The sequence below is a fragment of the Malus sylvestris genome, chromosome 1 (assembly GCF_916048215.2).
Source record: "Malus sylvestris chromosome 1, drMalSylv7.2, whole genome shotgun sequence".
In the NCBI taxonomy this organism is placed as follows: Eukaryota; Viridiplantae; Streptophyta; class Magnoliopsida; order Rosales; family Rosaceae; genus Malus; species Malus sylvestris.
This window is the reverse complement of record NC_062260.1, coordinates 20,189,145-20,216,169: the sequence shown is the minus strand read 5'-3', so window position 1 is coordinate 20,216,169 and position 27,025 is coordinate 20,189,145. Positions and strand designations below refer to the sequence as shown.

The following is a 27,025-nucleotide window of genomic DNA, read 5'->3' as shown; positions in this document are numbered from 1 at the left end:
AATAGAGCTCGATCTCACAAACCCGTAGGCGCAAACCATTCGTGAAACGGAGTTATAACGAAGAAGTTATTAACGTTTAAACTCAAAGTTATTTTAGTAATTTTACTTCATTTTAGAAGGCTACGTGTGTGACTAGGATGAAAGAAAAAAAAAAAGATTGACGGCTATGATGGAAAGGAAAGGTTAGAAAGGAGAAAATGAAGGAAGGAGAAGGGAGGAGGGTGACCAATCAGAGAGAAAATAAATGAGGGGAAAGGAGAGAAAGGGGAAACGAGGGATCCCCGACCCGCGACTTGGTAGCTCGACCCGGTCGGTTTTCTTGCCTTTTAAGACGAGTTTTTGTCCATTTTTCCGGCGAATCACATCAAACCACCACTTAAAAACCCTCCATGACCTTCCCTATTCCTATTACACCCCAAAAATCATAAGATTTGACCTTGAAATTGGGAAAACGCACCGCCGAGAAATAGTTGAATTTTTCAACGAGTCAAGGTGACAGCGCGTGGCCAGTGGGCCGACGCTGTCTTTTTCATGCCAATTTTGATGTTCTGAGTCCATATTTAACATGAATTTGGTGTGATTCATTTGTTTGGACCTAGTAAAAGATTTTTGGTCACTAAATGTTGAACATAAATGAGTTAGAAGTGGAATGGTGAACTACAAAATGCTTGATTCCACTTAAGGGTACGTAGGCAGTGTAACAAGTTTAGATGCAACCTTAATAATTCGAGAATAAAATTTTTAGAATGGGAACTGATTTGTAAAAGAAAATGGTGACAAAGTGAGAAAATAATATCATGTTTGGTATGAAAATTATAATTATGGATCATGGATGGAAACAAGGCGTTTAATTAAAGAATCACGATAGGTGGTAGTTAAATAATTGAGAAAATTCGTTAATTGAGAAATTGTACTAAGAAAAGGGAATTTGGTCAATAACTTGAGTTTTAACCTTATGTTATGGAAATCAAATGTTGGCCATAAATTTTAATGTGAGGGATTAGGAAATTGAAGCAGTGAGTCGGGATTAATGGTAGTTAACTAAACAAGAGTTTAGTTTGGGCCAATCAGTGATAATATTCCCTGAAATTAGTATTTCGGGGGTGGGGTGTTACAAAATGGTATCAGAGCAAATGATCATGTTCTATAATATGCATGATTCTCGAGATCTTGTTGGTGTGAATTATGATATGAAATGTGGTTGCATGATTTTAAAAATTTTGTGAATAAAGTGGCATTCATGTGACATATATATATGAGATACATATATGATTTGCATTGTGTTAGTGGTGCAATTTCCATTGTGATTATGAAATTCCGATAGTAGGAATTATTATTTGCATTGATATTGCATTATTCTCTAAGTTCTTTGAATAATGAGGAAGTTATGTGGAATATAGATATCGTGAATCATCATGAAATGAAGTGAATTGGATTGATATTATGTTATGCAATATGGAAATTTGAATATTAAGATGATGGTGAAATTGTGACAAGTATTTGGGAAAGTTGTATAATGCCTGTGCAATTGAGAAATGTTGAATTTGGGCGTGATAGCCCGTGGAATGGGAGGAATGTTGATTTAGGCAAAAAGAAGCATGTGGATGTGTGATTTTGGTGAAAAAGCCCGTGGATGTTGATTTGGACAAAAAAGCTCGTGGATGTTGATTTTGGCGGAAAATAAGCTCGTGGATGTTGATTGGGCGGAAAAGAAGCCCGTGGATGTGGATTTAGGCGAAATAACCCATAGAATGTGGAAAAGTGATTGAATGGGCATAAGGACCAAGTGTTTTCGAGAGAAAAGCTTCATGTGTGGGCTGTGAGAATGAATTATTGAAGTAATAAGAATATGTGATGAGTATTGGCCAGGTATATTACAATTTTTTCCAGCCTATTAGTCACTGATTGAGATAAAAGAAAATTGTGGTGAAATCATTGTTTTGACAATGATAAGTGTGGCTAGAAATTTTAAAATTTTGGCCAATGATAATTGTGGTTGGAAATTTTAGTATTTATTAAAGTCAGGATGATTTATCGAATGGGAATAAAATTATAAAATGTGATTATGGTTGATCATTATATTTGGAATGGTGAAAAGATCATAAAGATTTCTTCATTTATTATTGGTGGACATGAATTTCGTATGGAATGAGATTTCGAGTTCGTTAATATAAACGTTTTCCTAGTTGAGTTTTATGTTTGAGGAAGAGAATTGACGGGGAAAGTTTATAAATTACAAATTTGATTGGTTTGGTTTGCCATTAACGAATTATGGCGTGAAATTCTGATATTTTGTTAGCCACGATAGTCATGGCTTGAAATTTGACATTTGATTTTGCCAATGAGAGCGAAAATAATTGGACCACTACTAGTTTAAAAAGATTCATTGATGCTCTATTTTCTGCACAATTTGTTGCCTCTTGACATATCAAAGTGCATTATGTGATGTCACGACCAAATTTTTTGGGGCTTGGGATTGCACAAGCCTTATGCTCTTTTACTTCTTTTTATTTTCTTCTCAACGTGAAGGATATTTGACACTTTAATCAAATATACATTACGGAAATGAAAATTTAAACTCAAATGCATAAAGAAGAACATTTACTCTAATTAATATGATTGTGCCTACATTTGCATTGTTTGGATTTTGTTAGAGAAATATTTTGTATTATCTGTACAGATGGTTAATAACAAAACGCATGTCATGTGTACGTAATCCTAGATGCCCCAAGTTCAAATGCAATAGATGAACATATTCTCAAGTTCAATGGGTGCCCTTGATTGGTTGATGCATGTTTAATTTCAAGCATTGGTTTCTTTATAATTAGGGCGTTTAGTTGTCCTTGAATAGTTTTTGGAGCTCTCTGTCTAGTTCATGCTCATGTGTGGGAAGCTCTTCTAGACAGAGTTCAAGAACATGAAGGAAATTAAGTAAATTTGGTTCCCATGTCCATTCATTAAACAACGGGAAGGGAAAATAAAAGAGAAAAGATAAGGTTTTTAATTTTGCTATGGGTAATTAAGTAAATTGCGGAAATGAAGGAAATCATAGAATGAGATTTTGATTTCATTCCATGGTAACGAAAATTGCAAATCTTTATTTTAATATAGTGGTGAGTAATGATGTTTGAAATTCCAATGATTTTGGTTGGGGTTTTTGCTAATTGATTTGTCAATTTTAGTGGTTTGGCTTGAAATTTATGATCTTTGTGGTTATTATGCTAGTTTTTATCTAGCCAATGGTAGATGTGGTTTGATGTTCTAGTATTTATTTAGCCAACGAGAATTATGGCTTGATGTTTGATAGTATTTTTGCCAAGGTATATGGCTAGAAATTATGATATTTATTCTATCAATGAATGTAGCTGGGAATCTTTGAATGTGGGTGAGAATCACGATTATTATTCATTGGTTGCTTATTTTTGGAGCCTGATTGAGATTATGATTTTATTCACCATTAAAGGAGTGGTGGAAATAATTCTAATTCTTTTTCGTAACTCGATGGTTGAAATCTCAGGGACGAGATTTATTTTAACCGGGGGGGGGGGGTGAATGTGATACCCTGAAAAGTCAAATATATAAATATGTGGAGAAAATTGAATAAATCAATTTATGGTTGTGAAAAGTTGAATTGAGAACTTTTAAAGTTTTGTTTCCGAAGACTATTATAATTTACGTATTAAGTTTGGAAAATAATTATTTAAAATCCGTAGACCTTTAGAGGTCACAATTTATATTTTTGCATTATTGAGATTTTATATTATTTTTGGAGAATTTATATTAATTTATTTGAATTTAGAATTTAATTAAACTAGTTACTAAGTTGAAGTTTGGAAAATAATTATTTAAAATTTGTAGACCTTTAGAGGTCACAATTATATTTTTGAATAGAGCTCGATCTCACAAACGCGTAGGCTCAAACCGTTCGTGAAACGGAGTTATAACGAAGAAGTTATTAACGTTTAAAGTCAGGGAGGAGAGTGACCAATCAAAGAGAAATCTAGAGCCAATGCGTATATTAACGAAGTAATTTTACTTCATTTTAGACGGCTCTAGAAAATCTAGAGCCAATGCGTCTGCCACGTGTGTGGCTGGGACGAAAGAAAAAAAAAAAGATTGACGGCTGTGATGGAAAGGAAATGTTAGAAAGGAGAAAAAGAAGGAAGGATAAGGGAGGAGAGTGACCAATCAGAGAGAAAAGAAAGGAGGGTAAATGAGTGAAAGGGGAAACGAGGGATCCTTAACCCACAACTTGGTGACCCGACCCGGTCGGTTTCCTTGCCTTTTTCGATGGGTTTTCGCCCATTTTTCCGGCAAATCACATCAAACCACCACTTGGAAAACCTTCCATGACCTTCCCTCTTCCTATTACACCCCAAAAATCATGAGATTTGACCTTGAAATTGGGAAAAAAACATCGTCAGGAAATAGTTGAATTTTCCTGCGAGTCATGGCAGTGGTGCATGGCCAATGGGCCGACGCTGTCTTTTTCATGCTAATTATGATGTTTTTAGTCCATATTTAATATGCATTTGGTGCGATTCATTTGTTTGGACCTAGTTAATGATTGTTGGTCACTAAATGTCGAACATAAATGAGTTACGAAGTGGAATGGTGAACTACGAAAGGCCTGATCTCGCTCACAGGTACGTAGGCAGTCTAACAAGTTTAGATGCAACCTTAAATAATTCGAGAATAAAATTTTTAGAATGGGAACTAATTTATAAAAGAAAATGGTGACAAAGAGAATATAATATCATGTTTGGTATGAAAATTATAATTACGGATCATAGATGGAAACAAGGCGTTAAATTAAAGAATCACGATAGGTGGTAGTTAAATAATCGAGAAAATTCGTTAATTGAGAAATTGTACTAAGAAAAGGGAATTTGGTCAATAACTTGAGTTTTAACCTTATGTTATGGAAATCAAATGTTGGCCATAAATTTTAATGTGAGGGATTAGGAAATTGAAGCAGTGAATCGAGATTAATGGTAGTTAACTAAACAAGAGTTTAGTTTGGGCCTATCACCGATAATATTCCCTTAAATTAGTCTTTCGGGGGCGGAGTGTTACAGATAGGTCCAAAACACAGTTTGGTAAGGAATTTAACCTGGATTGTAATTTCTATTGTCCAATTAATTCTATGTTGTCATTAATCAAGGAACACAATTCGATATCGTCGCTTTCATTTAAGTCGGTAGCTACGACATAAGTGAAAACATCATCGATGATAATCTCATTTCAATTTCATTAACTCATCCAAACTAGTATACTGGACCAAGAACTTCAAGTCTCGGGAGTAATCCGGATTAATCTCATGAGATGAAAATGATTTGAGACAACGATCGAGTATAGATTCATTGTTGTGCCATGACCTTCCTCTTCTAGGGAAATGAATCTTATGAACTAAGTGATCTGTCGTGCTTTAGGCCAAGACAGATTGATTGGCTATCCACCGGTGTACCGAACCGTCCAACAAGGGCGGCCAAACTGTCCAACAGAGGCGACACACCATTCAAGAATGTTGATTTGACGTCCTTTAAGAACGTATGTCCTTGCAGGCATGTTTGCAGCTGGCATATACTCTCGCCACTTTAGCTAGATCACAGGAATGCATCTAGAGTAACATTTTGAAAGCTAGAATTCATTGCACTTGCTTATCACACTTGTGCGATATGGGGATCGAGATAAGGCATAGTGGGCAACGTCCACGCAAATTTGCATCATTCTACATGAACATTGACATTCTAACAGGGGGTATACTGTCTTATTGAAGTGACAATCCATAAATGAGCGATAAAAAGATCGCATGCAAAGGCTCTAAGGGAGCTAGTGTGAAGGAGAATCGTAATCGACAAAGATTCACATCCTTATTTTGAGGACCCATATTGGTACGTTGAGGCAACGCAACTTGGCACATGGAATGCACACCTAAAATGCATAAATACGAAGCTTTAGGTTCATACCCAATAACCAACTGTAACGTCGAAAATGGTTGGGTGGCAATGGGCCTCAGGGTGAACCCACATAGCTGCGTACAAGATTGCATAGCCCTAGGCAGAAACCAAAAACTTGGTACATTCACTAAGGTCCGGGCGATCATTTAAATTGCACTTTATGATCACTATGCGAGGATATTTAGGGTGAACATGAGAATTCGACGTTCAATTATAAACCCAAAAGAAGTGCAATACTTATCGAAAATCGTCGATATAAACTCTCAGGCATTATCCAATCTTCCAGACTTTATAGGATAAGTAGGGTGGTAAACCCTTAAAATTGGCAAGGAGGTTTAGCAGCAATGTGTGTGGACAAACATGTGACCAGTTTGTCAATTCATCAACCAAAACCATAAGTATTTATATGGTCTGCATTTTGGTTGGATTAGTCCACATATATTCCCTTGAATCCATTGTGAAAAGAAGGTGATTTCATGTCTTTTCGAGTGATGATTTAGAAATTAAATTTCCTAAATGAACGGGCTTGGCAAAGTGTGCTTGTAAGCACATGATCCTTACTTCAGGTAAGGAGATGCGTCGTAACATCATTGTTTGACCTAAATGACCTAAATGGTCGTGCCAAAGCAAGTAAAATGCTCAATCACCAGGTTCTAAGCCGACCACATGTGGTGTGTTCTCAGCTAGGAAACAACCCATTGGCCCCAAATCAAAGTATTATGCTCATTTTTGGAGTGGTGCAAATATATTCCACTCTATTTTCTTTAGTGATTTCATTCATGAGCATTGTTCTCTCGAATATCCTTAAGACTCAACGACGTTCTTCCAGAATAAGAAGAATATAAGGTCTCTTAAATGTTAATTTTTTTACCATTCATACAACGATGAGTATGCCAATGCTCTTAATCAAGTTGGATGAACCTGAAGTTGTTGCTAAATGTGTGATTTAGGTATAAAGTTAGTGTGCGTAGTATCGCATCCATCCAGAAAACTAACTTTCTCACATTCGTACCTAATCATGTGTTTAATTGAATTCGGTCACATGTATACAAGAAACATGATTCAATTAACTCATATTCGAGGACAATATCAATAAGATTATCCATAACTAAAACATACACCAAACTTGAATCTAAGAACAAGGAAAAGTGTTCACAAAGTAAATGGTTTACTAATGGGATTTGGCCAACAAGGCCATCCATGTCAAAAGTCTGCTTTTCCAACGGTGTTTAGTAGAGCAAAATTATTCTCTCATATTGACTACTAGAATGGTACTCATCAACAACATTGGTAGGGGCACAAACAAGTGCATAATCAATCATCCATTCCATCAATACAGAAGTAGATTCTGCAAGGTTAAGATTTGGAAATATTATCCCTTATTCTTGAAGTTTTAGGTATAAGGTGTCAAGGATCATGCTTTGGGCATGATGCCACACCTTGGTAAACCCTGATTCTACCATAGGTTATAAAAACAAACTCGAAGTTGGATCGTGAGAAAGAGACCAGACTTGGGTTCATAGGCTTTAGCTGAAGCTGGAAGGGTCTGTTCGGAAGGCCTCTGCCGAAGTAGAGCAATACCGTTCGATGCACCTCTGTCGAAGCAAAACATGTTATTTGATGCACCCCTACCGAAGCAGGGCACCACCATTTGGTAGGCTTTAACAAAACTAAGTTGAGTCATTCGGTAAACTCCAGCATAACTAGGTCTATATTATTTGGTAGACTCTAGCCGAAGCTGGGTCTATACCTTTTTATCACATTTGTGGTAGTAATCAGATTCAAGAATTTGGTAAACTTTTGATTTCTACACTGTTGCTTCAAGAGCTAGTCAAAAACATGGAAGGACGAGAAAAATATTCTCCAATCAAAATTCGATCGGATTTATGAACTTCAAAATTGTACTCATTCATGGATGTAATCATGGTGTGCTTCAAGCAATGTCTTTCATAATTAGACGGTTCATAGGAGTGAGCCAAAGAGCCATGGAATCCTCATTCGAGAGGTACTTCCGTGGGTAATGCTTCGAGCATAAGTTTTCGAATGAAGATCATGGCGGAGGCTTATTCAACTCTTCCATGCCATTGTTGGCTACAATGGTTTCTCAGCTACTTGATAGTCAAGTGGAGATTCACGTCTTGTACCACATATAAAGTGGTTTCTATTAGTATCGTCTAAATCAGGAAAATCAAATTTGTGACGGTTTGACAATCCACTGAATAGAGGGAACAAGATTGTGAATAATGCTATGGACAATAAAACATCCATGAGCATCAAAGTTAGAACATTCGAGTTCTAAGACATGGTTTTTATGAAAAACGTTGGGTTTCAAAGGCACTAAATTTGAAAATACAAGTTCAATTTAGTTTATGAACGGTTAGTTCATAAAAGAGAGGTTCCTGCAAGAACATATAACACAATATGCTGATTTAAGTGTAGTGGATTTGAGTTGCTTTGGGAACTCAAGTGTGAGCGCTTGGACTATGAAAGGATGTCAACTGTTCAAAGAAGAAAATAAATTATTGAATCGTTAATGTCCAAAAGTGATATTCAAGTCAATAATTTTGGATTTCTTGTCAGATTAATAGACTACTGGTCACTTTTAATTAATTCAATAGATCGGGACCATACAGGTTCGATTATGGAAGCAAAATAATGACGTGTTGGTCTTATTAGCTTCACTTGGCGGTGGACCAAGCGACAAGTGAATTATAGCTTTATTATCATTAACCAAAAATGTCCCAAAAATATTTGGGTATGGTTAAGAAGTAGGGGATGCCAAAATATGGCATTGGGACGAAAAAAATGCAGCCTAGTACGTGTGGGCTAGCTGCAACACACAACTCTACAACAAATAAGAGGCCACTGGGCTTGGGGACACGGCTGCAAAGCAGCCCAGTCCATTACAGGGCAAGTTGCAAGCTTGCTGCAGTTTTGGGCCGAGGGGATAAGAATAGCCCAATAACTCATAGGCTGCTACAGGCGGACCACTAACGTGGAAGAATAAAAGCCCATCATTCTCTGGCTTTGGGCTAATGCACGAGAGGCCCAATGACGCACTAACTTATGGAATAAGACGCGGGTGTGAAACCCAGCACCAAAGACTCAGGCAATCAGACCTAGTCCAATATGAGAGCAACAAGTCGAAGCCTTGCAGTTGGAACAAGGGCCGAACCCATTTACCTATTGGTTTGTCACATGACAGAAGCCCAACGTGTGGGCTTTGGGTTTCGTACATAGCAAAGCCTAAAATAAGGCCACTGTTTGTGGTTCAGTTTGGTGCGCGACTTGGCTTTAGGTCAGCTAGACGCAACTTGGCTCATAGCTTTGGCGTAAATTCCCAAATTTTTTTTTCTTTCAAATTCTTGGGTTTGAAAAACCCTAATTGCTTCTAATTTCTTTCGATTCCTTAACTCACAAATTGCACATAGCAAAAATTGCGTAATGCATGAAACGTATACATATATATATTGACAAATATGTGAAACATATACAATACATACATATATATATATATATTGGAAGGTAAATATAAATGTAGGGGGTTCATGCATCATGGGGAATGTTTTCATGATTCAGGGTCATTTCAAATATCTTACTTTATTTTAAGCGTACCTAATTGGCAAAAAACAACAAAAGCCTTTGAATTTGTAAAAGATCCGTCTCGGAAAGCCGAAATTGTATCTCCAATGCGTTGTATCACGTTTAACACAGAAAAATTAAATTGAATCAATATCATGTAGATCAATTCAATAAAATAATAAATTAATCATAAAAAGAATGATTAAAACGTAATACTCTCCTGATTGAAGATCAAACTCTCTTTAGCGTAGTGTCAAGAGCGTGCTGATAACGTGTTGTAGACATAATTTACTGAACAATTATGGAAACCATAGAGAGAGGGGGTGCGGCACATAGAGAGAAGAGAGAGATGTGTAATTGCGAGGTGTCTTCTATTCCACCCCATTGTGCCTTTATTTATAGTAGTAGGGAAGGTTAAATCCTTACCCTAATAAGATTACAACTTTAATAGGATAACATTTAACCCTAGATAATATTCCAAGATATCCCTAGATACGCTAAAATTTACACAATTACATTCCTAATCTAATAGGACTGCAACAACACACAATATATTCATGTTGCATATAAATTATTTATGTAGTGTTGTTGCACTTGTAAGTGTGTACATGTATATATGTCATATTGTGGTTTGATAATTCATCAAACCATAATCTAGAATTTGGCCATGTTTGTTTCACACCCTATTTTACTTAGTGTTTTGTTAATTTTTTTTTTTAATTACAAGCATTATTATTATTATTATTATATAAACTAAAAAAGAATAAATTTTAACTCGAAATGGTGTGAGTTGAAAAAAAAAATCTACTGAAAGAATCACCATCTATAGTGTTTACCAGTGCATCTACAGTTTTTTTGTTGCTTGTTTAGTAGCTTCTTTAATTATTAAAAACTTATTTTTAAGTCGAAAGGAATTTGACTCTTATTGATCTAAGAAATAATAGACAGTGGGTGTATATTTATCTAGGATTCTAGAGATCACTTGTTCAAATACCATTAGTGTATTTATAATGGAATCTCAATTCTGTGCCGGGTTTAATTAACGGTGATTAAACAATAAGAATTTTAGTTTCTTTGGTTAAAGTCCACACGCAATTGACGTTAGGCATTAGTCAGGTGGTAGGCAGGGGTATAATGCTTAGGCGTCTAGGCAAGGATCTAGGTATTATAATTAAATTTGTTATATAACATACAAATAAATGTCTACTTATACTTAAAATAAAAATTGATAATTGTATTAGGATACATGAATTATAAAATAAAATGATATATAAATTATAAAGATTAACATATTGAAAATATGGGGAACCAAAGAGTGTACATCCTATTATTTAACAAGTCCTTTACAATTTATTGAAAAAATAAAATGCAAAATTAAAGTTATCTATTTTTTGTCTAAGTGAGAGTCGTGACCTAAGCGGGCTAGGCGAGCGCATAAGCAGGTCTAAATGTCATTTCTTAATTTTCAAATGCATAGAGATTAATTGGGTGCCAACCACCTAGCACCTAAACAGGACTTGAAGGTGCTAGACGGAGCATTCCAAAACAATGATCCTATCCACTCCTATAAGATTAAGGCTTTTTAGCCAAAATTGTCCTTGAGATTTGCATAAGTCATCACTTTAGTCCGTGAGATTTGAAATCAATATAAGTGGTCTCTGAGATTGTCCACCATCAATCTTTTGGTCTTTCTGTGAATAGTTATATTAAATAAAAATTAAAATGACAAAACTACCCTCAATTTAATAAAAAAAGGCCAAAATGATTTGACAAAAATTGAGGGTATTTTTGTCATTTTGTCCTTATTCAATAGAGATTTTTTCACGGAATGACCAAAATGATTAATGGTGGACAAATTCAAGGACTAATTCTATCGATTTCAAATCTCAGATACCAAAATGAGGAGTTATGTAAATTTCAGAGACCATTTTGGATAAAAATAAATAAAAAAAAAGCCTAAGATTAATAAGCATCTGAATGGAAGAAGACTTGCATCATCTAATTAATCAATTACATGTATGCATGTCTTTCTGATACATGCATGAAGCATGTCCAACAACATGTTAATTTGTTTTTATAATGGTACCAATGGTCCCATTTAAAATGGTAATAAGTTACAAATCTATCCTAATTGTGTTCCTTTCTCTTTTCAAAAATAAGCGATAAACTATTATTGATTCGAAAACCATCGCAATGCTCACAAACAACACAACTAGAAAAGAAAAAAAAAAAGGTTTTTTTTTTATTTTTTTATATTTTAGATCAACTGCAAAAGACATCCAAAATTCCAAATAAAGAGCAAACTTATAGAGCCTAATTGCCTAATATGGATAACCCTTCGGAACATCACCATATACAGGGTCGTTTGGAAGTGCTTTTAAAATGACTGAAAGCGTTTTTGGTGAAAATATTTTTGAAACTAATCCTTAGTAAAAATTCAAGTGAATACTGAAAAATCACTTTAACTGCTTCTTGTAGGAATCACCTTATTTCAAAAAGCACTTAAAGTGCTTTTGGAACCTGAAAGCAATTTCAACAAAATTGCTTCAATTATTTTAAAAGTACTTCCAAACGAGCTCTACTTCTTTGGTTAATTTTCATTGATATCTAGAAATGGAAGAATATGATAATATATATTATTATTGGTATATTTACTTGTAACATGCATTGACCATATATAAAGGAAGAGAGTGATGTGAACCTTTAAACGGGAAAAGACTTTGGTTAGGCAAAGCCAAATTAAGATAATAAAATAGTTATAGACAAAAACATATTCAAGTGGAATATATAGGTATAAAGTATGCAATGAGTCAAGAAATTCTACGGTGTCCAACCATTTCCACCACGGCTACGTTACAAGACTTAGGTTTTTTTTCCAAGTGAAGGGAAAGAAAATGGCACTTGAATCGTAGAAAAACGAACATAAATGATAATGTCTCCTTTAAAGTGTCACATTCTTTGGGTCTTTTTGGAAATCGATCAACCAATTAGCTATAGCTTTTTTAACTTCTTAATTTCCATGTATCCTTTTCTTGTTCCCACGAGCCTACTTGCTTCCCACCCCATTCTTTATCGAACCAGCTGACCCGATCAAATCGCTAGCTAATTGGGGTCAACCCTCTGTCAGTTCCATGCCACGTCATCACTTTAATTAGCTGAGTGTTTAGTTGGTTGTCTAGAAAATATATTGTCTCAGGTCGAGATGTCAACTCAACCAATTGAATTGTTACTGAGGACCTGTTAATATTTATTTAATTTAATATCATTATAATATAAATATGAGATTAGTAGTGGTTATTATGATGTAAGGTAAAATCAAACTAAACGGGTTTTAATATCCATTAACAATTCAATTGATTAATTTACCACCACTAATCTCAGTTGTGGCAGCATGTATTTAACTACCTAGTCAATAATGCATATTAAAGAGGAAACTCATCCTTAATAATTTGATGATATTATATGATGAACTGCATAGTGAAACTCACCTATGTAATTAGTGTAAGAGCCTTATAGTTATATACATTAGGGGAACAGTATTTAAGGATTTTGATTACCTAAAATCCCTAGAAGTAAGTCATCGTACATATGTTATAACCAAATATAGGCTACAATGTTTTAAGCGTTTAGAGACTCAATTACTGAGCTAGTGAATTAAAATAAAATACAAGGAAAATGAATACTCTTAGCATAGAAACAGTGATAAAAAATAGAACGTCCCATTAGTAATTTATATCTAGTACTTTTTTGCACATACTTCCTATATATAGCTAGCCATCTTATTTTTAGTTAATTCAAGAATATATAATATGGCATCAATTTCCTTATATTGCTGGGAACCCGCCGATAAATTGTAGGGTAACCAAAGAACTGTGATTGCATCAGCCAGAGAGGTCCTAGGAATCTAGGGTTATTGAACCTAGCTATTCTGTAGGTTAGTTTTGAATGATTAATACATGGCTATTAATGCATCATCCATGTCCTTGAAATAGGATGTTTATCGCTGTTGCTTATTTTTCTTGCCATTTTAGTAGTGTCTGCTGTACTTAAAGCACATGCATGAATACCCGATGGGGCGTTGAGGGGGTGCGAAAGGTGTAGCCGCATAGAACCTCAAATTTGAAGGGCCCCTAAAATTTTTGTCATCTAATACTTATATGTAATAATATTCTTTATTTAAAATTGTTTTTGTTATGAAATAATGTTCTATATTCAAAAATTGATTTTGTTAGCACTTTAAAATCTCATCTTACACTCCTTATAAGCGTAATTTTTTTTCTTTCTAAATACAAAAAATTAGAGTACAATAAGATATTTTGAGTGCCAATAATACACCATAAAAGACGGTATTTTTTCAATATTATTATATAATAATGTTACATATTCAAGTGAAACTTTAAGTTAGAGTTTTTAAAGTTTGTTTTCTTGTTTGATTGTTTAAGATTAAACTGCTTTTGATTATTTAGTGAACGTTATGTTTGTAGCTCTTTTTACTTATTATTAATGATATTTTTAAACTTGCAATCAGTGAGTGCTAAACTTTGTTTTGATTTAAGTGATTGTTTTCTAGCGTCAATACATTGTCCTACATTTTTTAAGACTTATCTTAATGAGGGGCGCTTTTATAAATTTAGCACAAGGCCCCCAAAATCTCAGAGACGGCCTTGATGAATACGTACTTACACAAGTTCCTAGCATGTAGCTGAGTTGTCTTCACTACCTGGTGCTCCCTTCGATGTCAGTTACATTACTCCGGCGGTGTGGATGCGCAGGTTTTTCCTAATTAGGTATTTCCATGTCCCCATGGATGAACGATCATCATGATCTCAGTCCAAAAAATATGTACGTACGCTAGATTCTGATGATGAACAAGGCTTTCTTCTACTTGATATAGAGTTTATTTACAAATTTGATTGCACCTAGAGATCGCCTCTTGAACTATATTAATGTTCATATATATGCTAAAAAATAGGCTTATTATATGAACAGATAATTCAGTTTTTGAGTCATATTTATGAACAAGGCTTGTTTTGGAGAGCAGAAGCGCATATATATGAACAAGGCTTTCTTCTACTCGTAATAATGAATTAATTAATGTAGGATCCATATATGCAAAAAATAGGCTTATTATATCTTTTTTCTCTATCAAAAAAAGAGAAAATTTTGTCACCTAAAATGGTATGAAAATGTGGTACAATAATTTAATGGTCTTATTGAACTCTTGAACCAAAAAAAAAATGGCGACTTCAAACTGATGACGTCATCTCACTACCTAAACGTCGCAAATGCTATCCACCGTTGACGTATTATTCACCCCCACCCCCTCCCTCTTTGCATTATTTTCCAGACTGCTTGGTGCTTTCCCTTTCTCAGTCTTTCTATATATATGTGCACACAGCCATTGCCTTTTTTACTCCAACCCAAAGCACCTCATAACTAAAGCAAAAAAAGCTCACTCAAAACCAACAAATATGGAGTTCGATGCCAAAACTGCTACCACTACTACAAGTACGGCATCACTTCCACCTCCATTCTCCTACTCTCCATCCTCTACTTCTTCTCCCAGTACTGCATCATTTCCCTTTCCTAACTCTCAGCACTTATCTAATTATCTTTCTCCTCATGCTTCTAATAGTAATATTGCTACAAATCCATTTCCGACCTCTCCTTCACCGCCACCGGCACCTGTGATTCTCAGCCCATGCGCCGCCTGCAAGATTCTTCGCCGCAAGTGTGCGGAGAAGTGCGTTTTAGCTCCATACTTCCCTCCTACTGAGCCCCTCAAGTTCACTATTGCCCACAGAGTCTTTGGAGCTAGCAACATCATCAAGCTCTTGCAGGTAATTAGTTTATATTTATATTTCATTATCTTCTATTTACTGCACTAACTAAGTAATACATATATTAATCATGGGATTTTGTAAAAAAAATAAAAAAAGTCATGAGGAACACTTTTTCCACTTTCATGTATTAAAGTAGAATTTGTTGGCTTTATTAAATTCTTCAATGATTGTCAAAGTATACGCGCGTGTTGTAAGATTAATATTTTGAAATTGGGTTTTGCTTAAAAGAGTCGAAGTTTCCTTCTAAACCACAGTTCTCAAAAATTAACATTATCAATTATTCAGATTCACAATCCGTCAATGTACTTAAAACATGCCCTTATTTAAAAGTTGTATGTGTGAAAATTTTGCAGGAGATTCCGGAGTCTCATAGAGCAGATGCAGTGAGTAGCATGGTTTACGAAGCCAATGCTAGAATTCACGACCCGGTTTATGGCTGCGCCGGAGCAATTTTCCAACTCCAGAAACAAGTCGGTGAGCTCCAAGCCCAACTGGCCAAGACACAGGCAGAGCTAGTGAACATGCAATGCCAGCAAGGAAATTTGATTGCCCTAATTTGCATGGACATGGCACAGTCTAAAGAACAAGCCATTTTGCAGCAGCAACAGTCTAATAACATTGACACAAGCTGTTTTCTGGATGAAAACAATTTGGGCACGGCTTGGGAGCCTCTCTGGACATAAACAGTAATTTGGACCTTGACCATTTCACATTGGAAAAAATACTTTGAAAATTTGTCCAAAAAAGTGACCATCTCTTAATTAGTTATTAAGGTATATAGAAATTATATATAAGCGTTATGGTGCTTCTAAAATAATGTTACTAGTAAACTTAACTTTATATTTCTCGCCCGGGGGGGGGGGGGGTTTGGAGGAAACAGGAGGGATGTCTTATTATTCTTAGTCTGTGCTGATTAATTCTTGTATGAAATTCAAAGCAACCTAATTATATACATATATGTGATGATGTAATAGTCTTCCTTATTTCATTGTCAAACTTTCTCTTCATTTTCAGCTTCTAAATCTCAGCTATTCAGATGTCACAACATCAGACATTGTGGTTTAAATTATTCCTCATTTCTTTAGAGTAGCTTACTCCTCAATTCAGTAATATTATCAATTTAATTACATGTAACTACATTGATTAACATTATGAAAAAATATTCTAATAACCGTGTGAATGTAGTGTATGAGGACCAGAGGCCCAAGAAATTTTTCTACGTTCCGGGAACACTAGGTGAGCTGGTGTTCCCCACAAATAAAGGATTAACACGTGGTCACCACTAATCATCATCCAACATCTGGCAAAGAAAATTAAACGTTTCTTTTTATCTTTTTAGGTAAAAAAATGCCAACTATATATTTTTGGGAACTTTAACGAAAAGCATCCGATACTGTTCATTTTAACGAAAAATCACATTTTTACACTAAAAAGTCAATCCTGGTACTATTCACTTTACCCTTTATTTTGTCTTTATCATTAAAACTCAAAGTTTTCAAATCCTTTTCATTAGTTTTCTTATATTTTTTAGTTTAACTTCCTAATTTATCCCAACCTGCTGCTAAAGGAAATCAGAAAAACCACAGCCGCCCCCCACGCCCCATCCACGCCATTGACCCCGAGCTCCCATCACAGAGCAACCATCCACCTCCATCGCCGGTTGTCGATTTCATCGGCGACTCTATCTTACTATTGTTTCTCCTCTTCCCTCTCTTTATCCCACTCTTACTTCGACAGAGATAGTCGGCGGCAACTCAAGAGCTGGTGCATTCACCGGCGTTCCCTTTTGTCCTAGAGCTGCTGCGACGGCGGAGGTGGTGGACTGTGGACAGAACTCTGGTTTTTTATTTCTTTAATCAAATAAATGCTTATCTGAGAAATGAAATAATAAATATTAGGAATAAGAAATAAAGTTGATCCAAAATGGATTGATTATATTTTTGGGAAGCCGAACGTATTAACTCAGGTAATTTTCTTTGCCAGATGTTGGATGATGATTAGTGGTGATCACGTGTTAATCCTTTATTTTGTGGGGAACACCCCGGAACCCAGAAAAATTTCTCCCAACAAAGAAGGAAAAGCAGCCGCATGCATCCATTTCAATGCACACAAGACCAAAAAGGCCTTGACGGTGAAGTTTGCTGAAAATCAAGGAATACAGAGCAAACCGTCTCTCACGAACATAATGATGACAAGTTCATAACTGACGCTTACCAACTTACTAATTCCAAGAGGCTTACAACTGTTATTGGGGAAAGACTCTTGTGAGAGAGAACTCAGACAGCCCTATACAAGAATTTCTCGGAGCTTTGAAAATAAATGTTTCATACAAAAATATGATATTTCTCATGATTTGTCCTAGTTGAACTATAGTTAAGCTAGGTTTCCTGTGTCAATGTACCACATTATACTCCAATGTTGTCGACAGTCACTAGCTATGAATGTGATCACTTGATCACCAATTTAGGAATATAAATAGAACCTAAAATGCCTAATATGGGTAACCCGTCTGAACACACCATATACTTCATTGGTTAAGTTTCATTGATATCTTACATGGAAATTAGTTATATAATTAACTAATTGAAATGAAAGAATCTGATATATATTAATATTAGTGTATTTACTTGTAACATGCATTGACCATATATAAGAGAAGAGAGTGATGTGAACCTTTAAACGGGAAAAGACTTTGGTTAGGCAAAGTCAAATTAAGGGAAATAATAGGTAGAGAGTAAAACTTAATAAGGTGGATTTTTTAAGTATAAAATGTGCAATGAGTGCGTCAAGAAATTCTACATTGGTGTCCAACTACTTCCACCACGGTCACGTTACAAGACATAGTTTTTTTGTTTTTTTTCCAAGTGAAGGGAAAGAAAATGGCACTTGAATCGTAGAAATACTAAAAAATGAACTCATATGATAATGTCTCTTTTAAAATGTCACATTCTTTGGGACTTTTTGGAAGTCGATTGACCAATTAGCAATAGCTTTTTAATTTCTTTCCGTGTCTCGTTTTCAATGTGATCGGTACACGAGATGGTACATCATGTGTCACTAAACAAATGATGAGATATGTGTGCTAAAAAGTTAATAACTTAAAAAATAAAATTTCCCACCATTCATATTAAAACACGTGGTGTATCATTTGTGTTCTTATCACAACTAAAAATTTCTCCTTTTCCACGAGCCTACTTGCTTCTCACCCAATACCTTCTCGAACTAGCTAACCCAATCAAATCCCCAGCTATTGGAGTCAACCCTCTGTCAATTCCATATGCCGCATCCCCACTTTAATTAGTTGTGTGTTTAGTTGGTTGCTAGAAATACATTGTTTAAGTTAGAAATAACAAATCAATCCATTGAGTTGTTAATAGGTTTCGTTAAAATCCATTTAATTTGATATCACTATAACATAAAGGTGCGATTGATAATGATGATGATGGTGTAAGGTGAAATCAAATTAAATCAATCTTAATATATACCCATTAACAATCCAATAGATTAATTTACCACCTCTAATATCAGATGTGGCAGCATGCAGTTAACTACTTAGTCAACAATATATTAAAGAGGAAACTCATCCTTAATAATTCGTGATTTTATATGATGAACTGCATAACGAAACTTACCTGTGTATTTAATTAGTGTAAGAGCCCTTGTATATAGGGTACAGTATTTAAGGATCTTGACTACCTAAAATCCTAGAAGTGAGTCATCATATTTATGAATGTAAACAAATATAGGCTACTATGTTTTAAGCGTCTACAAACGCACTTAATTACTATGCTAGCGAATCACAATATATACAATACAAGATAAATGAATACTCTCAGCATAGAAACAGTGACAAAAATAGGACGTCCCATAAGTAATCTATTTCTAGTACTATTTCTGCATATACTTTCTATATACATTGTTTTAAAAATTCCCGCCTAACGTCGTCTAAGTATCAGGCAGCTAGCCACCTTTTTTATTAATTCCTAAGCATTTGAAAATTAAGAAAGGGTTTCTAGTCCTGCTTACACACTCGCCTAGACCGCCAAGGCACCCACCTTGCCTGCCCAGACCCGCTTAGGACGCAACTCTCACTTAGAAATAAAATAGATAACTTTCATTTGCATTTTTTTTTCAATAAATTATAAGAGACTTGTTGAATACTTAGATGAACAAATATTGTATCCTTCTTCCCCATGTTTTCATTATGTTCCAATACATTATAATCTATGTCATTCTGTTTTGCACTTTATGTATCCCGATGAAATTATTTAAGTTTAGATATATGCAGAAACTTATTTATACGATATATAATAAATTTACTTAAATACGTCTGACCCACCTAGATCCCCATCCAGACCCCGCCTAACCGTCTAGGTACTAGCTCTAGCATGTCGACTAGTGCTTAACGTCTTTCAAAACCTTGCCTATATAGCTAGCCATCGTATTTTTAGCTAATTCAAGAATGTATAATATAGCACCAATTCCTTATTTGATGTGTATATACCAGCTAGCTATGTCCCACCGATAAATTGTAGGGTAACCAAATAACTGTGATTGCATTAGCCAGAGAGGTCCTAGGAATCTAGGGTTCGCTGGACCAATTTTATAGGTTAGTTTTGAATATTGATGCATCATGCATGTCCTTGAAATAGCAAGTTTAACACTTATTTTTCGTGCCATTTTTAGTCATGCCTGCTGTTTAAACCGCGTGCCTGAATACGTACGTTGACAAGTTCCCTAGTATGTAGCTGGGTTGTCTTCACTACCTTGTGCTCCATCTGATGTCAGTTACAGTGCTCCGGCGGTGTGGATGCACAGGTTTTTTCCTAATTAGGTATTTCCATGTCCCCATGCACGAACGATAAACATGATCTCAGTCCAAAAAATATGCAAGTACGCTAGATTCTGATGAAAAAGGCTTTCTTCTACTTGATATAGAGTTTATTTACAATTTGATTGCACCCAAAGGTTGCCTCTCTTAATCTCTTCAGAAGAAAATATCAATCTTACATGAATTTTAGGTTTTGTTGGGTTGCTACTTTAGCTAAATTTTGTTGCAATGCGTCAATACGAGAAATTTCATTCATTTTTACATCTCAAAAGTTTAATGTACTTAATTAGTACGAGATATCTTTCAAAACAGGCGTACATCAATATTTCAAACACAAAACATCCTTTGAAAAATTATTTACCATGTCTCTTATACAAAGATATATTATTACTTGTAATAATGAATTAATGTCGGATCCATATATACGCAAATAATATGATTATTATATGAACTAATATATCTTTTTTGTCTATCAAAAGATAGAGGATGAAAAAGACAGAAAACAAAATAGAGATTAATTAATTTACGTAATCTTATTGCTCTCTTGAACCAAAAAAGAATGCGAGTGACTTCGAACTGATGACGTCATCTCACTACCTTAACGTCGCAAATGCTCTCCACCTTTGACATTACACCCCACCCCCCTCCCTCTTTGTATTATTTTCCAGACTGCTTGGTGCTCTAGCTCCTCTCTAAGGCTCTCTATTTATATGTGCACACAGCCATTGGCTTTTTTACTCCATAATTCAAAGCACCTCATAACTAAAGCAAAAGCACACTCAAAAACAACAGAGATGGAATTCATTGCCGAAACTACTACCACTCCTACAAGTCCACCTCCATTCTCCCACTCTCCATCTTCCTCTATTTCTTCTCCCAGTACTGCACCATTTCCATCCCCTGACTCTCATCACTTATCTAATTATTCTTCTCCTCATGCTGCTAATAGTAATATTGCTACTAATCCATTTCCGACCTATCCTTCACCGCCGCCACCACCACCTGTGGTTCTCAGCCCATGCGCCGCATGCAAGATTCTTCGCCGGCGGTGTGTGGAGAAGTGTGTTTTAGCGCCATACTTCCCTCCTACTGAGCCCCTTAAGTTCACTGTTGCCCACAGAGTCTTTGGAGCTAGCAACATCATCAAGCTCTTGCAGGTAATTAGTTCAGTAGGTGGTTAATAATAATACGTTTCATTATCTTCTGTTTACTGCACTAACTACCTAATACATATATCAATCATGGGATTTGGTCAGAAATATCAAAAAAGTCATGAGGAACACTTTTTCAACTTTCATTTGTTAAAGTAGATTCCGTTGGCTGTATTAAACTCTTCAATGATTGTGAAAGCATACATTGTTGTAAAAGTTAATATTATCAATGATTCAGATTCATAGTCCGAGAATATAGTAGACTTGAATTAAAACATACCCTTGAGTTGACCCTCATTTAAAAGCTGCATGTATGAAAAATTTGCAGGAAATTCCAGAGTCTCACAGAGCAGATGCAGTGAGCAGCATGGTTTACGAAGCCAATGCCAGAATTCGCGACCCGGTTTATGGCTGCGCCGGAGCAATATGTCAGCTCCAGAAACAAGTCGGTGAGCTCCAAGCCCAACTGGCCCAGGCACAGGCTGAGCTAGTGAACATGCAATGCGAGCAAGGCAATTTGATTGCCCTAATTTGCATGGACATGACACAGTCTAAAGAACAAGCCATTTTGCAGCAGCAACTGTCTAGTTGCAATGACACAATCTGTTTTCCGGATGAAAACAATTTGGGCACTACTTGGGAGCCTCTCTGGACATAAACAGTAATTTGGATCTTGATCATTTCACATTGGAAAAAGATACTTCGGAAAAATTGTCCAATAAGGTGACCATCTCTTAGTTAATTAAGGCTTACAGAAATTATTTGTAAGAGTTATGGTTCAAATAGATGGTCTCCATAGTATTGTCCTTTTAAATAATATTATTGTAAAACTTTAAATTTCTCTAGTTGTAATATTGGGAAGATAAAGGAAGGGGGTTGTGGAGACCGGTATGTCTTTTATTCTTAGTCTGTACTAAATAATTCTTGTATCAAATTCATAGCAATGTTTTGGTAACCTAATTATATATATATATATGTGGTGACTTAATAGTCTTCTTTGTTTCATTGTCGAACTTTCCCTTGATCTTCAGATTCTAAGTTTCAGCTATTCAGATGTCATGACGTCACAGACTCACAATGCTATAATGATTTTTATTTATTTTTCATTACAAGCGATAATATTACTGAATTGATGAATAAGCTACTCTACAGAAATGAGGAATAATTTAAACCCGAAACATAATGACAACTGTGTTTAACCATTGCATGACCAACTTTCACGTGACCAAAGTAAAACTTGGTTGAATATTTCTGAATTTAGTAGCATGTAATCACACTGATTAACATAACAAAATCATACTCTAACCGTGTGAATGCAGTCCTTTAAGGTGAACCACATACATCTTGTGTTTTTATGAGTGGTTTAGTCCACTGGTTGCTTATGCATATTTGATTTACCTTTCATCTATTTATCTTCGTTGATCCATTTTTATGCATCAACATATATCCCAGTTTCTGAATGCAAGGAGAAAAGAAAATGGCCACCATTGTATTTTGGGGTAGTGGTATATGAGGACCAGAGGCCCAACAAAGAAGAAGAAGCAGCCGCTTAGATATATGAACATGCCTCCATTTGAATGCACACGAGCAGACCAAAAAAGCCTTGATGGTGTGGTTTGCTGAAAGTCAAGCAATAAAGAGCAAACCATCTCTGAATTTCTTCTACACACTGAAGAGAAATGGTAAGGAGACTCTATCAAGAGTAGGGCTGTTCATGAACTCTCTATCATGTTTTTTGTACAATATTATATAATGTTGGCACGAGAATTAATGTCAAACTATAAGATGACAGAAAGTCCATAAAGAATCTCAGTTTGAGAGAATATCCTTAGCATTTCTCCCGAATAAATGATGTAATATTACATTTCCTTTTTACATATCCACGAACGTGATGGTGTGGAATTCATAACTGGCTCTTACTATTTCAAGAGACTTACAACTGTTATTGGGGAAAAAAACATGGAATTAACTTGGTTGCTGAACAATACAGCAGCCATTCCTACTTATACCCAATCTCATGTGGATACGTGTCAAAGTTTTGATTAAAAAAATCAAAACTTGAATATGTGTCCACCCAAGATTGGGTATAAACAGAAGTGATTGCTGAAAATTCAGCAGCCAGTGTTGTTAAAAAAAACATCTTGTATAGAATCAGCACTGACGCAAGCATCGTTTCTCTCACAAGAAGGTAAGCATTAGGTTAGGTAAAGAACACACATCCACATCCTCACTTCGTGAGCCGTACACAAGAATTTCTCAGGCTTTCGGATAATATTTCGTAGAAAAGTATGATCTCTCTCATGATTGGTCCTAGTTGAACAAAGGTAAGTTTGGTTTCCTGTGTCAATGTACCGCATTGTACTCCAATTAAAGTTGTCGACAGTCACTAGCTAGAAACGTGAACCAGATGACCAGTTTAGGAATATAAAATAGACATAATCTTGTGGTGGTCGTTAACTTAACTTAAGGAGTAATTAGGTTTTCATCCTTATTTTTACTACTCTATTGATTAAAACCTTATTACTTTTCAATTTTTTATCAAGGTTCTTTGTATTAATAATATAATTAATTATTTCAATAATAAAATATTTTTTATTTCTAAATATATTCATTTAATATTAAAAATATTACAATTAGTATATTTATATTTATTGTTAAATTTTTTATCATATATTTTTATTTTTAGTTTGTACCCATTTTTAATTTGCAACCCTTTTTTAATTTGTACCAATTTTCCTTTCAATTTTAATTTGTACCCATATATTAATTTCTTTTTGTGCCCATATTTTTTAAAGTTTTATTTGTATTGTACCCATATTTTTTTATTTATTTGTACCCATTTTTATTTTTGCTAAATGTACCCATTTTGAAGAATGTACCCATGTTTTGATACAATAATTTTTTGGTTATTTTTATGAATGTACCCATGTTTACACACACACACACACAATAGTATATTTATATTTTAATATTTTTAATCCCACAAATTATGTTTTTTATTTAAAATCTCATTACTATAAACAACTATAAATTTTAATTTTTAATTTAAAAAATATAGTAACGTACATAGAAATAAATTATCAATTAATTTTAGGGACTTGGATCAAAAATTGAAAACCAATAAAGTTTCAGTCAAAGATTATTCATAACTAGGGACCGCATCCAAAGTCTCCCTTAACTTAATCACCATTAATTTGATGACGAGAGAGAAGAGACTAGGAAGGATAGTTATAAGCTAGGAATTAAGGAAGACCAACCCTCCATTATTCAAAGTCTTGAACCTTAATTGCCGGCTGTCGCATGCCAACGTCGTTCGAGAATTTTATTTTGGTCCATCGTTCAAACACTACTAGCACATATTTTTCTTTCGGGTTGAGTTCATCTTAGGGTCAACGATCACTTATGAAACTTCAAGGCCTCTAGCAATTAAGAAGGTCAATGTGACTATTCCGTGCTATAGATTGTGGGAATTTCTGAAGAGTAGTGCTATTCATACATCTATTTTTATTTCTCATATATTTTTCTCAATTTTTGAGTCGGATCGAATGAATTAAAAAATATTAGTGGCCAAAAATTAGCAAGGGTGTATGAGAGGTAAAAATGAGTGTGTAAATAACACTATCCTTTTTGTATTGTGTTTCTCTTCTTCATGAGGAAGCATATGTGTAAGTTTACATAGTAGGCTATACAAGCTAATGAAATTGAGATTCTACCATAAAACCAATTTGTAATATGGGGAGTAGTCAAAGTCCATATAAGCACATAGCAAACATTGTCCCTCACTGATGTGGGACAACTCTCAACACGCCCCCGCACACGTGTGGGAGATTTTCAAGCCTACATGTTTACAACAACTGGATGATACGCGTGTGGGAGATCTTCAAGCCTACATGTGGACAACAATTGGATGATGTGGAGCGCGTGTGGCCGTTTGGCTTCACACGAGGACAACCCGCTCTGATACCATGATGAAATTGAGATTCCACCATAAAACCAATTGGCAATGGGGAGTAGTCAAGGACCATATAAGCACATAACAAACCTTATCTCTCACCGATGTGGGACAACTCTCAACATCTAGGTTATATGATTACAAGAAACCCTAATTTACAGTAAGTTAACTAAGCTCAATTGGATTAGACTCATGTAATTAACATTTTGACTCTTATAGTATTCGTTCCTTAATTACTCAGAATCTGTTATCATGCATTTCTCTTGTACATTTTTTTTAACGTGGAAATTAGATTTAAGCGCTCAAAATATACATTTTATGAGTCAAGTACAACTGTACAACCATCTTTATATGTTAATAATTTGATGTATTTTTATTTTAGGGGCTTTTAGATCCAGGTCCAAAAACATAGAGTGTTTTTAGGAGTGAATCCAGTTATCTAATTATGTATTTTTATTTCTTTTATACTCATTTTATATTTTCTAAAAATATTAAAAGTCAATTAAAATCTTCTAATATTATGCATTTTCAAACTCCAAAAAATATATTTAATATCTTATAACAAAAAAACTAATATACTAACATAAATTTATCTGCAAAACATTCTACCCTAACTCAAGTAACAAAAATATGAATGTATATAATACCTATACGTGAGATATGAAACCTAATTAAAATGTAGAAAAAACATAACATACCTACAAGCTAGACACATTAATCTGTGACAAGTTGATTATAAAAAAAAATAAAAAAAGCTGTCATATAGGTAGATAAATATAATTAACATGTGATATATGTTGATTATAAAAATTAAAAATTAAATCTATAAATAAGGTTTAAAGCAGGAGAAAGAACGAGAAATAACAAAAATATAAATAAAAAGAAATAAGCAAAGAGATAATTGGGAAGAAATTTGATTTTTATAATAAATCTTATCATTGAACAAATAACTATTGATAATTAAATAATTAAATATAACAAATTAGATTTATTTTAATAAAGTTGACTATTCCTACTATTGGCTCAAAAAAATTGGATTTATATCAAGTTTCTCTTTATTTTAAGGGTCCCTATCGTTAATACTTTGTAGTTTGAACCCAGGGCCTTAAGGTCAGACTCAAAAACACCGTTTACATATGCTTTAATCGTTCCAGATAACACTTGTGTAATATATAAAGTCTTGTTTTTATTCCAACGTTCATGAATCATAGTAACTTCCATCAACCTTCTTTCTCACTTCCTTTTGTCGTGACTGATGAGACTAAAGGTCTAAAAGATTGCGACACTCCGTACTTCCAATGTTTACTTGTCAGAAGAGAATGCTAATTAAGAACTTAATGTTGAAGGAATGAAGGACTTGGTGGGGTGGAGGCAGATTCTCTGCCCTCTTATTTTCCGTGTCCTTCCTTGTTCTTCTGTTTGTGTGGTCACGGTTAAGTCACATCAACATTTTATATTATTATTTATTTTTATCTTATTATCTCTATAAAAAGATAAAATAAAATATTAACGTGCTTAACCGTGACCACACAAAACAAAACAGAAGGACCCGAGAAGTGAGAGCGCAGAGATTCTGCCTTATGGTGGGGTGGGATGTATTGAAGTAGTCATTAGATGACTGGCCCCCAATTCGATGACCGACTATTGGCTTGCCTTGTGCCCCGAGTCACCAATTTGATAGAAAAAAACTTGGTGGTGGAAGAATT

General features: G+C 34.8%; 2 protein-coding genes across 2 annotated transcripts; both read left to right on the top strand.

Moving 5' to 3' along the window:
• The first annotated feature begins 14,827 nt into the window (after window positions 1-14,827).
• Window positions 14,828-16,375, top strand: LOC126626605 (LOB domain-containing protein 1-like). The gene is made up of 2 exons (XM_050295980.1): window positions 14,828-15,382; window positions 15,739-16,375. Exons 1-2 carry the CDS (start codon window positions 14,828-14,830, stop codon window positions 16,066-16,068), a joined length of 885 nt encoding a protein of 294 aa, XP_050151937.1. The 3' UTR covers window positions 16,069-16,375.
• Window positions 16,376-20,986: 4,611 nt separating this feature from the next.
• Window positions 20,987-22,025, top strand: LOC126629924 (LOB domain-containing protein 1-like). The gene is made up of 2 exons (XM_050300080.1): window positions 20,987-21,373; window positions 21,696-22,025. The coding sequence occupies exons 1-2, from the start codon at window positions 21,011-21,013 to the stop codon at window positions 22,023-22,025; spliced, it is 693 nt and encodes a 230-aa protein (XP_050156037.1). The 5' UTR covers window positions 20,987-21,010.
• The last annotated feature ends 5,000 nt before the right edge of the window (window positions 22,026-27,025 follow it).

Bases quoted from the DNA above. Each gene is read 5' to 3' on its own strand.
- LOC126629924 (XM_050300080.1), top strand. From the start codon at position 21,011: ATGGAATTCATTGCCGAAACTACTACCACTCCTACAAGTCCACCTCCA. The intron at 21,374-21,695 runs GTAATTAGTTCA...AAAAATTTGCAG, and splicing joins ACATCATCAAGCTCTTGCAG to GAAATTCCAGAGTCTCACAG.
- LOC126626605 (XM_050295980.1), top strand. From the start codon at position 14,828: ATGCTATCCACCGTTGACGTATTATTCACCCCCACCCCCTCCCTCTTT. The intron at 15,383-15,738 runs GTAATTAGTTTA...AAAATTTTGCAG, and splicing joins ACATCATCAAGCTCTTGCAG to GAGATTCCGGAGTCTCATAG.